This window comes from Thunnus maccoyii, chromosome 15 (genome assembly GCF_910596095.1).
Source record: "Thunnus maccoyii chromosome 15, fThuMac1.1, whole genome shotgun sequence".
Lineage (NCBI taxonomy): Eukaryota > Metazoa > Chordata > Actinopteri > Scombriformes > Scombridae > Thunnus > Thunnus maccoyii.
Window position 1 is genome coordinate 2,264,494 of NC_056547.1, and position 14,419 is coordinate 2,278,912.

Sequence of the window (14,419 nt, forward strand, 5' to 3'; positions counted from 1 at the left end):
GTGGACATTTACCACTGAAATGTTTCACTCATTCAATCACTGTGGATAAACATGTAATCCAGCATAAATGAGCACCTGCATGAAACATTCAGCTCAGCAGTTAGGCTTGTCTGTCATTACTAGAGCATTAAATTAGTTGTTACTGAATTTAGATTATATATATATGATAAATTATGTTACAGTTTTTTAGGACTGGTTTCATGCATGGTTCAACACTGAGTATTACAGTGTATCTACAGGAACAGCTTTCAGTGGGCTTTATTTCTGACAGCACATCTTGTTTTTTGTTTGAATATAGATGTATTTCAGTGTGGTTATGATTTGGCAGATTGCTGTCCGTATGAATACATGTCAGTGTTTGAACATAAACTGAAGTTTGGAAGTGAGGATGTAAACATGTAAAATGTGCCGCAGATCCAGGGAACATTAGCATTCTTTCACCATAAAAAGACACTGAGAGGTGTTGAGAAAGAGGTTTTCTTTTTTCAGGAACAAGTATAAGTTTCCTGTTATCAGCCCACACAGCAATGTGTCAAACATTATTCTGAATATTGAATCATTTCAGTCTGTGTCAGGATGAGGGTCAACATCCACACCTGCCGGTTAGTCTTTGTTCTGGGCTGTAACGTCACTGCAGGCAAGGAATTTTTAAATTAATCTATTAGTATGTGCAATTCTTCTTGTCACCTGTTTTAATTTACAGTTTTATAATATAATTAAAGCTGCAAGATGAACGGGCCCTCACGCCTCTGCGCATGTCAGGCTGCGGTGCAATCGAAGGGCTTCTGTCACGGGCATGTAGATGTCTTTAGACCTGGGCTGTTTTCAGACAGTGCAAGAAGGAGATAAACATCACTTCCTTTGTCCACTATTTTGCCTGCTGTTGGGGCTGCTTCGTTGAAACTTCGTAGGGGGCGCTATTCAGCCAGTTTGCATTACTGATGGAATATTGTCATATAGACGTGTTCAGGCCAGGACTCTTATCAAACATGTAAAGTCTGGCGCAGACTAGAGCATTTACAATAAAGTCATAGCAACTTCCTCTGTCATGGCGAAAAGTCAAATCTCAACGGTGTGAGGATGAAAATTTTCTGCAGGGTGAGACGTCTGTCTCGCTCACACCTGTGTCAACAAAATCATGCAAGTTTTGCACCCATTCACTTCAATTTCAATTAGTAAATTGAAAACTCTTGATGAGTTTGTGTGTAAAACAAATTAATTTCCTTATTTTCATCACGACTGTTTTTAGAAAAGTAAAGACTTTTAACTAGGGATGCACGATATTGGATTTTAGAAATTAGAAAATTAATTTGTTTTACACACAAACTCATCAAGAGTTTTCAATTTACTAATTGAAATTCAAGTGAATGGGCCCGAAACTTGCATGATTTTGATGACACAGGTGTGAACAAGACAGACATGTCTCACCCTGCAGAAAATTCTCACACTGTTGAGATTTGATCTTTCACCATGACAGAGGAAGTTGCTATAACTTTATTGTAAATGCTCCGATCTGCACCAAACTTTACATGTTTGGTAAGCCTCCCGGCCTAAACACGTCTACATGACAATATTCCATCAGTGATGCAAACTGGCTGAATAGCGCCCCCTACGAAATTTCAGTGAAGCAGCCCCAGCAGCAGGCAAAAGCGTGTCTTTCCCATGAAACAGTCAAACAGCAGGGTTTATATGCTAACGTTCCTTTATTGTTTTCATGCTAACGTTATTTGTATGAGGGTTGCATCTGTACTTTTAACCAGTGGTGCTGGTTGATGGTTTGGGACACACTCAGTTTATTCGTCACTACCTGTAGAGCTAACTTTGTGTAGCAGGTGTTAGCATTATGACTGCTACTAGCTGCTGCTTCTCACTGGAATATGTGTAATATGTTAGCTAGCCAGAGCTGACAGGTGTTTGTCAAAGGCAAAAAAAGTTTCAGAAATGCAAAAATGACACATACAAGTCATTTTAAAGGTTTGCAGCAAGTTGCTTTATTTCTAAATACTGAAATGTCCATATATAAGCTATCATGACATTGCAGCTACATATTCTCTTCCCCCCCTGCTGCATGCGTGAATGCAAAGTAACAGTAAGCCAACATCACTACAATAATAATTGTAATTCTTTTAAAAGTATATTCAGTTTTCATATTTAGTTGGAATATAAATTTAGCCCAAAGCTCATAGTTTAGTCAACGTGAAAGAGAGAAAGAGACTGTTTAGCTGTGCGGGTTGTTCACCACCTCTGTCAACCAGACCTGTTTCCTGTCAGACTGTATGAGGATGAACACTGTTGACAGGTTGGTTTTTACCGCTCTTGTTTCTGTGTGATGGAGGATCAGAGATGATTTTCTGTTTCTGCTGTGTGTTGCTTCTGTATCTGTTGCGCTACAATGGAGAGAAGGTAAACATAGAGATGATTAAAGATATTTTCAATTCACTTCTGTTGCAACTTCATCAGTCAGCATCACACATTTAAAAGAGTGCATTATGTTTATGTTAATGGTTACAGTAATGAGGAACATGACATGTCTTCCAGCTTTGTCTGTTAATTATGAGGATATCTCAAAGGCTACTTCTTCAATTTTAAAGATATCTAGTAGAAAGTTGGGCCTTGGGACAATGAATGTGAGAAAGAACCAATTATAGCAATAGCACCATCATGTGGCCGTTCTGAGGCACTTCATATTTTGGCTCATGATTCAATTTGAATCAAAGCTGATACATATAATATTTGAATGAGACTGAAAAAAAAGTTATTATGACCATTTTCTATAATTTAAGTAAGTGTGACAGATCTGACATAAACTGCTATGACTCATAAATTCAAATTTAGATGACGTGCACATTTCAACTTTGAACCATCCTGGTTCATTTGACCACATTTCACCAATAAGTGGCGCTACAGGAACATAATGAATTAAAATGGCCGTCACTCAATATTTATTTGTCTGATTCAGCCAAACTTCTGCTCAGTTCATCTTTGTACAAATCTCTGAGCTACTATAATGTCTGTGAGTGTTTGCTAGTTGATATCCAGTTATTCCTGCTGTTATAAGTAAAATCTGAAAATATTGAGTCTTTCTTGAGTTTAAAATATCATCTGACTGTATTTAAAACAATATTTGCTGCTCAACATTTTCATATCCACAACGTTCAGGTCATTCACCTCTTCTCCAGGTATTGACGGTGATGCTGATCATCAGGATTAAATAAAGTATTACGATCACCACACGAACAGGCATCTGCCACAGGTAAGGAGAGGCTGGAAGACAAGGAAACATTCACAATCACTTATTAGTTTCTTTCATTTTAATCTTAGTGAATATTACTGTAAATCTAGTGTCTTTTCCACATACTCTGAATACATATCTTCATCTTTGAATTCATGTTTTCACATCTTGGTTGTAAGCTCTGACGTACACCTGTTACGACTTTGTTTCATCATGTGATCATACCTGTGTTTGTGTGTGCAGGTGTAGTTGAAGGTGTCTTTTTATCTTCTGTGTGGGATCATTCAAATCAAGGTTGTAGGTTTGTTTTTAACTTTGGTGGGACATTTTTTGTCGGACGGCCAAAATAGTTGTGTATATGCACTTGGTCTCCATCTCTTTTCCTGCTCATATGTACACGCCACACACAGAAAGAGCCTGACTCTGCAAAATGTTTACTTTACTGAATATGCATTTGATGACCTGCCTGAAACCAAACTTGTATCATGAGTTTTTATTGATATAAATCTGAGACCAAAAGTAATATTTAAAATTGACGTTTAATAGACTGTCACAGTAAATGTTACAATGTTAATGTCAAAATGTCAAACTTTTCTCTTAAAGATGTACTTACTGAATCTGATAGAATAGAATAGAATAAAATGGAATCAACTTTATTGATCATCAGAGTGGAAAAAATGTCTTCTGCGCACCAAAACATAAAACAGGAACATGTAACATATAAAACAGATGTGGTAACAGCTGAGACAAAGATACACTGCTAATTGTTTACACTACATTTCTACATTTGAAATGTACTATATAATTTAATTTTACATGCCAAATGTAGTGTGTATGAACCACTTTATAAATACATGTAAGGAGGAGATTTGATCTTTAAAAATATAAACATAAAGTTTAATGTTACCTGATGGGATCACCGTCAGTTCCACAGCTGCTTTATTATTACACAAGTATTTTCCAGAGTCTGAGAGAGCAGTTTTGAGGATGAGCAGCGACTTATCTGCTAATGAACCGTATCGTTTGTGGGGGTCATTGAATCTTTGCTCTCTGTCACCATCAACTGTAAGTATGTCAACTGTGTTTCCATTAATCTCTCTGCTCCACGTCACTTTACCCTCCACAGAGTGAGAACAATGCAGAAAGACATGTTCCTTCTCCTCGACTATTTGATGGATCATTTCTGAAAAAAGAAACAGAACTTTTAAATAAATAAGAAAGTTTACATTTAACAGTCAAATGCAGCGATTTCACAGTGAATATGACCTTGAAGCTTCAAGCCCAGAATGTACCAAGTACCAAGCACTTTATGACAATAAACATATAGTTAGTGCATTAAATAAATGCAGTTTAAACAAGTTTATGTGCAGGTGTTGTTGTAGTTGAAGGTGTCTTTTTATCTTCTGTGTGGGATCATTCAAATCAAGGTTGTAGGTTTGTTTTTAACTTTGGTGGGACATTTTTTGTCGGACGGCCAAAATAGTTGTGTATGTGCACTTGGTCTCCATCTCTTTTCCTGCTCATATGTACACGTCACACACAGAAAGAGCCTGACTCTGCAAAATGTTTACTTTACTGAATATGCATTTGATGACCTGCCTGAAACCAAACTTGTATCATGAGGTTTTATTGATATAAATCTGAGACCAAAATTAATATTTAAAATTGACGTTTAATAGACTGTCACAGTAAATGTTACAAAAATAAATGTATAACAGCCTGTAGTTGATGTGTTAATGTGTTTGAATGATCTGTTGTAAAGTTTTCTAACCTCACCTCTGCAGCTCTACTTTTATAATTCATTTTCTATTTGGGTTTATTGACTTATTTTATTTATTGCTGAGTCAGCAACAGTTCAAGTTCTCACAACAAAAACCACCTGAATGTTGAGCATGTTGTGTGCTCGACTTCCTACATTGAAACTATAGTTTCACTTGAACACAGTGTTAAAACTTTCCCAGGCTCTTATATCTGTATCTGTTTGTTTAATTACTGCGTTAAAAGTGTTTTCTGCTGTTTTGTTCGTTTAGATCGATCACCTTTAATCAGTTTAATTTAACATTTAGATTTGTTTTATCTTACTCTCTCCCTCCTCCGTTGTTGTTTTTGGTGGTGGTGCTGGTACAGTTGTTGTTGCTGTAGTTGTAGTTGAGGTTGTTGTTGCTGCTGGCCTAGTTATTGTTGCTGTAGTTATAGTTGAGGTTGTTGGTGGTGTCTTGTTTTCTTCTGTGTGAGATGGAGGAAATAGATACAACAGGGCAGCAAAATGCATTTTACCACAGAAAGTTATGAAATCATTCATCAGTATTGAAACAGGAAATAGGTGATGGCCAGTTTTGTGGTGAGTTATCAAGCAGAGCAAATGTTCTCATGACTTAAACCACTTGAATGTTGAGGATATTGTTTCTGTATAATTTGAAGCAGCATTAAAGTTTCTCTCTTATTTGAACTGATCATATTTGTTATTGTTCAGCCTTGTGTGTCGTTATATTTCTTCATATAACTCTCTGTAACACCAGGCTAGCTGTTTCCTTCTGTTTCCAGTCTTTATGCTAAGCTAAGCTAACCGGCTGCTGGCTGTAGCTTCATGTTTAATGGACAGATATGAATGTGGTATCGATCTAAGTGGTGGTACCAGTTTTTCCTTTCATTTGTCACCTGTCTGTATTTTACATATACAGAATATACGTTGCCTGTAAAAAGTTTTCACCCCTCTTGGAATTTTACATGTTTTTTCACACCCATCAATAGAAAATACTCTTATGTGTCAAAGTAGAAACAGATCTCTACAAAGTGATCTAAATTAATTACAAATATAAATACATCATCTGTTTTATTTGTAAAATATAGATCTGGAAAGACACTTGTAACTATCACATTCAAATAAATGTAGTGGAGTAAAAAGTACAATATTCTCCTCTGAGATCTAGCGGACAGGAAGTAGAAAGTAACATCAAATGGTTCCTAAAAACTGTATTTAAGTAAATGTACTTAGTTACATTCCACCACTGGTTGATCTTCTCTTCTAACTCTCAGTAAGAAAGTTAAACATGTTAATAAATTTACCAAAATGTCAGATTATTCCTTTAAATAACTTCTTCTCTGTGCTTTACCTGCCTTCATATTTTTGTGTGTGTCTTTGAGTTCTTGTGTCTCACCTCTCTCAGACTGATCACCTTTGCTCACGTTTAGATTTGCAGCTGGTTTTCCATCACAGTAGTACAGTCCAGAGTCACCAGGCTGCACGTCTGGTATATTCAGATACTTGTCAACAGCTGAAACATGAGGCCTGATTTGTTGTTTTCCTTCAATCTCTCTGGTCCATGTTGGAACATGTGACCCTCTAACATCAGGACATGTCAGATTGACGTTGGACTTCTCTGCAATACTGACTGTTGTTGTTCCTGTGAGCAACAAACATTAAGTTAGTAAAAACCAAGATTCATGTTTTATAACATGCCATCATAAACACATGTATTCATGATAAAGCACATCATATAAAAAAATAAAATAAAATGATGAACATATAAAAATACACCGAAATATTTAAGTAACTACAGTAACAAGAAGTTAATGTTATAAATTAATTGGGCCTCTATTCTTAACAGTCAGTGTGAAATTAAAACCTGGTTTTGAGTTATGAAAGTAATAAGTAATGATGATGTTATTTCTTACAATATATTTGTTATTGAAGTTAAAACCACATTTACCTTTGAAATGCATCATTTCATTAATATGTCAATGTATGTATTTAATCACAGTTTAGAAAATGAAAAGTGAAGCACAGAGACGAGACTTTGAAACAGGAAGAAACAGGAAGCAGAACAACTTTGACAGAGTTTGATGTTACCTGATGGGATCACCGTCAGTTCCACAGCTGCTTCATTATTACACAAGTATTTTCCAGAGTCTGAGACAGCAACTGTAAAGATGTGCAGTGACTTATCTGCTAATGAACGGTATCGTTTGTGGGGGTCATTGAATCTTTGGTCTCTGTCACCATCAGCTATTAATATGTCAACTGTGTTTCCATTAATCTCTCTGCTCCACGTCACTTTACCCTCCACAGAGTGAGAACAACGCAGAGAGACATCTTGCTCCTCTTTGACTATTTGATGGATTATTTCTGCAAAAGAAACACAGTTTACAAGAACTAAACATCCATTTTCAGAATGTCAACATTTCTAATATTGCAAAGAACTGAAAAGTTGTTTTCCATCAGAGTCAGAATCACATTTAACTGTCGAGTGCAAACTGCTAATCATGAAAAACATGAAGACCTTAAAGCATTACTGCACTTCACTTTTAACTTCTGACTTTACACCATTCACACCATCAGCTAATGTGTGTGTGGTGGGGGGGCAGCGGTCACAATGCACTGCAACCTTACATGTGGTTTTATGTGTGATGTGTGTGCACGTTTGTGCACCACCGTCTCTTGTCACTGTGTAAGTCTGTAGATATTTTAGATCATTTTTAGATCATATAAATATATGTAGGTTAGACTATGTTTGCACCTTCATATTACTGTTCATCTCTTTTTACTATCAGTATTAATGTTTGTTTATAATATGTTTATTTATATGGTCATATGTTATATATAATATAATATATATATATATATATATATATATATATATATATATATATACATATATATAAATTGTATATATATAATATAATATTTTTATTTTTGATTTCCTTTTCATCTTTATTACTATTTCTATCTTTAATCTTAGCAGGTATAAGCTAATCTAGGAGGGCCTAAACTGCATTTCACTGCACATTGTATTGTTTGTTTTGTGTACGTGACCAATAAACAACTTTAAACTTGATTTATTCAAATACATGAATATGACAATGAACCTGAACGTGTTTCAACAAATCACTAAAATCTCTATAAAATACTTTATACATCAGCTAAATTCACTGTATGGAGAAACTGACCTTTACCTTCAGACTACGATATGAACAATATGTAAAATACTGGAAACAATGGACAACATACTTTATATGTAAAAAGTAAAAGTAAGTAAATGTATTTGTACAGCAAGTGCTTTACAAGCGCGTAATACAACATACAAAAAAGAAAGATTCATAGCAGATGAAGTGACCACCCAAGTCACGTGATTAAATAGTGCAAAACTAAAAAACACAATAAAACCATAAAATGCTGACCTGGTGCTTACAGGTTACCCTGCCTGTCTAAACGAGTTTGTCTTTAGCTGCTTTTTAAATGAATCCACAGAGTCAGCAGACTGTGAGGGAGCAGGCAGAGCGTTACATAGTTTAAATGCTACGACTTCAAAAACTCGATCACCTCGAGTCTTAAGGCGTTTGTGTGAGACAGACAGCAAGCCTGACTGTGTAAAGCTCTGTAAGTAAGAATGAGAATCTTAAACGGGATCCTAAATGTGACAGAGGCAACCTTTACTGGAACAACAACCAGAACCTCCGTCTCATCAGCACTGAGCTGTAACAACTTTTCTGCCGTCCAGTCTCTAATAGCGTTAAGACAGTCGAGGAGCCTGGGAGTGTAGATACAGGCCTCTAGTTCTCTGGCAAAGCAGGAACTAAGTTAGATTTCTTTAATATGGGCTGGATAGTAGCAGCTTAAAATAGGACAGGAAACATCCCAAAGACAAAGAAGAATTAACAATAGCTCAATTAATTAATTAATTAATTATCAATACTTCCTATAAGATGTATCATGCTGCACTCTTTTAGCCTGAAAACACCAGTAAAAATAAAGAGTTGCACCACATTCATCACTCACTCTATGACATGAACAAACATGAACATTATTATTAAAGCTGATGAAAAAGAGTAAAGTTCTTACCTGCTGTCACATTACAGCCCAGAACTAAAGCTAACAGGCAGCTGCAGATGTTCATCCTCATCCTCCAACAGACTGAACCACAATGAACAGAGACAGTTTCTATCTGAGAGAAGAACAGGAACTCAGTGTATACGTGTGTTCCTCTGACTTTAAAGGCTGCACCCTCACTTCTCAAATATCTTTCTTTTTCTTTCTTTCTCTTTCTTTGTGGTTAATGAACACTGATGAGGAAACTCTAGTGTGAACAGTGTGATCATGTTTCACACGGACAGTTCCAGGACATGAAAGTAACTCAAATGACTTTATTACATATTAGTTATTATTGTTTTTAAACTGAGACTGAGAGACTTTAAAGTTTTACTCGCTGATATTTTTTGTGTGTGTGTATGTGTGTGTGTGTGATGGTTGTTTTGTGTGAATGAACTGTCTTCTTGTGATCTTGTATGTATGTAATTTGTTCTCAGGTCTCTTGCTGAAGAGATTTTGGTCTCAATGTGATTTCCTGAACAGATAAAGATGAACTAACTAACAAATTAGATTCACAAATCTTTTAAAATTTTTTTTAATTCATTTGTTTGCAGATTCATTCTTTTAAATTTTAGGAAAGTGATTATTTGATTTGTACACAAAGGCACATACAGTATGTTCCAACACTGTCTCAGAAATTACCTTCATGTACGACTAAATAACAGCAAATATAAAATTGATCTGATGAATCTATGTCCAATATTTACTCTCTTTCAGCTCTGGTTTTGGTCTCCTTGAACTCCTGAGAACAATATCTGGCTCTTTATCTCATCACCATTGAAAAACTAATGAGCAGGTCAAAGAAACTCAAACTAATCAACTTAAGATCATCGACAGACAGGTGATCTGTGGGAAATGCAGTTAGAAACAGTGACTGATGTTTAGCAAAAAAAACAAAAATAGATCACATTTTTAAAAAGAAACTCAACAACCAAAGAAAAGAAACTGAACGAGAGCTGCCAAAGAAAGAAGAAACCAAACCACCACATTTTGGGTGAACATAGTTCGAGACTATATTTAGGCTTTGAGGTCTAACCAGACACAGACACTAAGGTCACACTCTCATGATGGTGAACAGTGGGAAAGACATTCAACTGTGTAGTGTTGGCTGGTTTGTCATTCTTCTAAAATAGCACAAAGACGCTAAAAGTGTCAGATCAAAGCAGTAAAACAGATGATGTTCACACTTACCGTATTTTCTCTAATAGTGGCCGGGGCCTTTATTTACCTCAACTGCAGAGGGTACCAGGCCTTTATTGGAAGCAGGCTTACATTAGAGAGAGGCCTTTATTCCTAATTCCCTCTGTTTGATAAGTATATTTGCTCATATTGTAGTACGAAGCCTCCCTGTTTTCTGATCTGCTTCCATTTGCTCTGTTAAATTTTTGTTACTGCATTATGCTATTAATAAAATTAAAAGCTTTCACTTCCCAATTTTTATTGTGAAACATTACACAAACATTTCAATATAACTTGTGTGAAGTATGACCAGTCAAGTACGGGAGGGGAAATATGGCCAGTGTCAGTTAAAAACTAAACAAATCTGAGGTAACATTATGCTGGTGGTCGGGTCACTAATGCCAAATACAGACACACTGATGGTGTTTTCACAATATCACAGAAAAACTGCTTTTGTGTGCATCTTCATCATTGTGTTTGTGGTTTGTTGCGATGGCTCTGTGCAGGTGCACTTATGACTCCTACATAAGTTTATTAGTAATCGGTGCACAATAATAGAAATGGGGAAGGATGTGTAACTCTAGTCATTGGTGTGTAGTGCAGAGTTGGGTGGAGAGTATGTGTGAAGTGTGACATCATGCAAAGGAAAAACAAAGAACAACAAGTCTGAACAATCCTCTGAATTTATTCTACTGTATTCAGAAATTTCCAGATCTGCATCAAAATGCACAAAGTGAAAGAAAATGATGCTGAGCAGCTGATGGTGACTGATGATTGTTTGGAGAAAAGTTCACTTCTGTCCAGGAATATTAGAGCTCAGTTTGTACAAGGATGAATTGTGCAATCTGTCATGTAGCTGTAGCATCACCCATAGAGGAAATGCCATCAGCTACACTACTGCTACACAAACATATTTAAATGGCTTTAATGGCTCAGTGATCATGACTCAGACTTACTAAAAGTTTGCACAATTACTGAGGTGTTTTCCACAAATATTGAATGTAATTCAGATGCATTTTAATACATTTTATATTATTCATTTACATCTTGTTTTATATAACAAACTGGCAGATGAAGGCTTCTCAAATCACTTGGAAAGAAAGGGAATAATTGGATGTGTTTCCCAAAATGTTGAACTATTACAAATAATATATATAACTTAATATAAATAATAAAAAATAAAAATCAATAGTTCTAATGTATTTTCACATTATATACAGCATTTATAGACATGTCATTTTAAACTTCAGACAGTTGTCCTCCAGGTGTTGAAGGCAGTGCTGACGATGATGATGATGAGAAGAGGATTGCAATTATTATATGAAGAAACACTGGTCACAAGAAAGGAGCATCTGGAAGATAAGTGAACATAATCACAACCTCATCAGTCGTCAAGTACAAAGATGTGCAGAGTGAAAAACAAGATTCATGTCTTATAATTCATTATTATCTGCTGTCATGCATTCAGGATAAAGTCAGTGGCTGAGTGAAGAGTTGAGGGAAAACCCAGCTCAGGAATAACAAGGGAATAAGAGGGTAATATCTTGTGAACTACAGGGTAATACAGGTAATACAATTATGTACTTTGATGACAAAGGGCATATAATATAACAGAGTAATATGCCAAAGATAATAATGTAAACATTGTGTTTTGATTCTCATGTCAATCTGTGGTAGATAAAAAAGCAAACTTAACATGAATGAAAGGTGTTTTGTGATTTTGGAGACTGTGTGCCCTGCATCTGCGTCTGCATCTGCGTCTGTGATAAGAGCTGGTCTGAGCAGGATTTATCGCAAACGTAATTTTATGCCAAAATAAGCACCAAAACTGCACTGCGTCAGCTAATAAACACAGTCTCAGTTGCTGCTCTCCTCCCACGTCGGCTGAAGCAGCTCCGTTGGTGTCCAGAAATGACCAAACAGGCACAGACGCAAAAAATAGACTTATGTCTGATGAAAACTGCATAAAGACTGCGTTTACCTGCCACTGGGCTTGTGCCGGCAGGAAAATAGGGACCTCAGTATAATTACCATGAATCAGGGCTGGAAAATGAACAAACACATTTCCTCCAAATTCTATAGTTATACTCCTTTAGAGACTAAACATTAAAGTTATTACCTGGAAACATTGGTGGTAATTTCTGCATAATAATCACTAATCAGTGATGTAAAATGCTGAATTACCAGTTTCTACTTCATTTCTGGTTCTGCTACGGAGCCTCTTAACATCCACCCTTTTTTTGGAATTTTCACCCATGTGGCATACCTGAATGGAAACGCTTATAACAGAAGAACTGTGAGGCCACAATGCATGTATTAGGCTTCATTTGAAAGGTAACATCTTCTAGTTCCTGGAAATGTGCTTGATTAGCATGTAGCTAAAACACAACCGAAACTACAACAGTTCAAATATGGCTCAAAAAAGTGTTTTTGCTCCTCATCTATAATGAGTCATATTTGAATAACAATAACTAGGACATACTTTATGCCAGAACTATGCAAATCACCACATATCTTCTACATCTTGTCAACCACACCTGTATAAAATTCCAGACCTCTAGACCTGATCAGATCAAGGGAGTTTTTAGTTTGTGTTGTCACTGGTGTCCCCAAACCTCTCCAAAATGTCTCCTAGTGGCCAGATTGTGTCAATTGTTTTTACTCATTACTGCAGTTCTTACAGTAAAACTATTGTGTGTGTTTCCAGGTCTGAAATAAAAAATTTTACAGAATGTTTATTGTGAATGTGATGATATTACACTGATATTATTATATGAGTATTGTGAGACCATGGAACTAATTATCACCCCTCTATTTCCTTTTTGCTGATAGTATTATGCCACCTAGTATTACCTCTACTGATAGATTTTACAATTACCTTATTACTAAGTAAATATTAACTCTGATAAAACCTGATGAGCTTTTGTTGAACCATTTTTACCTTGAGATGTTTTTTATACATTATTACCCTCCTGTTTTGATATTAGCAAGATTTAACCAGTTTATTACCAGAGTATTACTGAGACGATTTCACCTCCTTATTACCTTGTTATTACTGAGCTTGAATGTAAAGTGTTTATGAGTTGAACTCTGAAACAAGATCTGATTTGAGACACTAACACCTGCAGTGGATGACACTTACTTACTGACGCTTTACTTAAAGATACTCTGTGAATTTGTTACAGCTCACAGTGAGCTGAGAGAATTTAACAAACACAACAAATAACTGCTCGATTACAGTAACAGCAGTAAATATGATTAATTTTAAAGTTATGAGTCATATATGCATCCTTTTTATGCTGCACAATACTTTGATACAACATAAAATCTTTCACAATAAACTTTAAACAACATATGCAACATTTACAAATCAAACCTTACAATTGTTAAGTTGAAATTAGATTTTTTAAATATTGTTTTTGATACAGAAAAAAAAACTTTTAATAAAGTTTAATGTTACCTGATGGGATCACTGTCAGTTCCGCAGCTGGTTCGTCGTTACAGAAGTATTTTCCAGCATTTGAGAGAGCAGCTCTGTGAATGTGCAGTGACTTGTCTGCTAAAGAACTGTATTTCTTATAAGGATCATGAACATGTTTTATGTCTCTGTCGCCATCGACTGTCAGTACATCTAATTTGATATTTTTTTCTCTCTCTGCTCCACGTCACTTTACCCTCCACAGAGTGAGGACAGCGCAGAGTGATTGAATCCTTCTCCTCGATTACTTCATGGATTATTTGTGTAAATGAAACACAGATTGAAGTGAAAATATCGAACATGGCATTATTAGTAATATTATGAGAATGTCCTGTCTACTAGATGGTTTAATAACTGTCAGAATAATATTTAAATGTCAAAATCAAGCAGTGAGCAAACATTGAAACTGACTTTGTGTCTCTTTCTAAAGAGGAGATGGATCAACTTTTAACTAATGGCTTTATTGATGGTTAATAAATAATCTACTAATGCTTTACAGATCAGTTATAAGACAGTAATGAGAGCAACTTTGCCAAAAACATCCCTTTGGCTGGTGTTCATCCTCACTCACGCTGACTTTTTCTTTTTAGCTCTTTTTGTATTCATCACGTTGGGCCTTCTGGACCAAAACCCACCTATTAACAATACTAACATTTACACATGT

The 14,419-nt window shown here is 35.8% G+C and overlaps 2 protein-coding genes and 3 gene segments (V, D, J or C); 2 read left to right on the forward strand and 3 right to left on the reverse strand.

Annotated features, from left to right (window-relative positions):
• The window catches only part of LOC121913208, an 899,212-nt gene that overhangs the window by 666,442 nt on the left and 218,351 nt on the right, over positions 1-14,419 (forward strand).
• LOC121913212 overlaps positions 1-14,419 on the reverse strand; it is a 747,540-nt gene that overhangs the window by 655,839 nt on the left and 77,282 nt on the right.
• LOC121913210 overlaps positions 1-14,419 on the forward strand; it is a 756,822-nt gene that overhangs the window by 652,363 nt on the left and 90,040 nt on the right.
• Positions 1-14,419, reverse strand: part of LOC121913183 (transcription initiation factor TFIID subunit 12-like) — a 133,199-nt gene that overhangs the window by 88,579 nt on the left and 30,201 nt on the right.
• LOC121913196 (basement membrane-specific heparan sulfate proteoglycan core protein-like) lies at positions 1,970-9,222 on the reverse strand. Its single transcript, XM_042435899.1, has 6 exons — positions 9,072-9,222; positions 7,083-7,358; positions 6,391-6,636; positions 4,140-4,415; positions 3,169-3,264; positions 1,970-2,387 (listed from the first exon to the last, which is right to left on the reverse strand). The coding sequence occupies exons 1-6, from the start codon at positions 9,130-9,132 to the stop codon at positions 2,338-2,340; spliced, it is 1,005 nt and encodes a 334-aa protein (XP_042291833.1). The 5' UTR covers positions 9,133-9,222; the 3' UTR covers positions 1,970-2,337.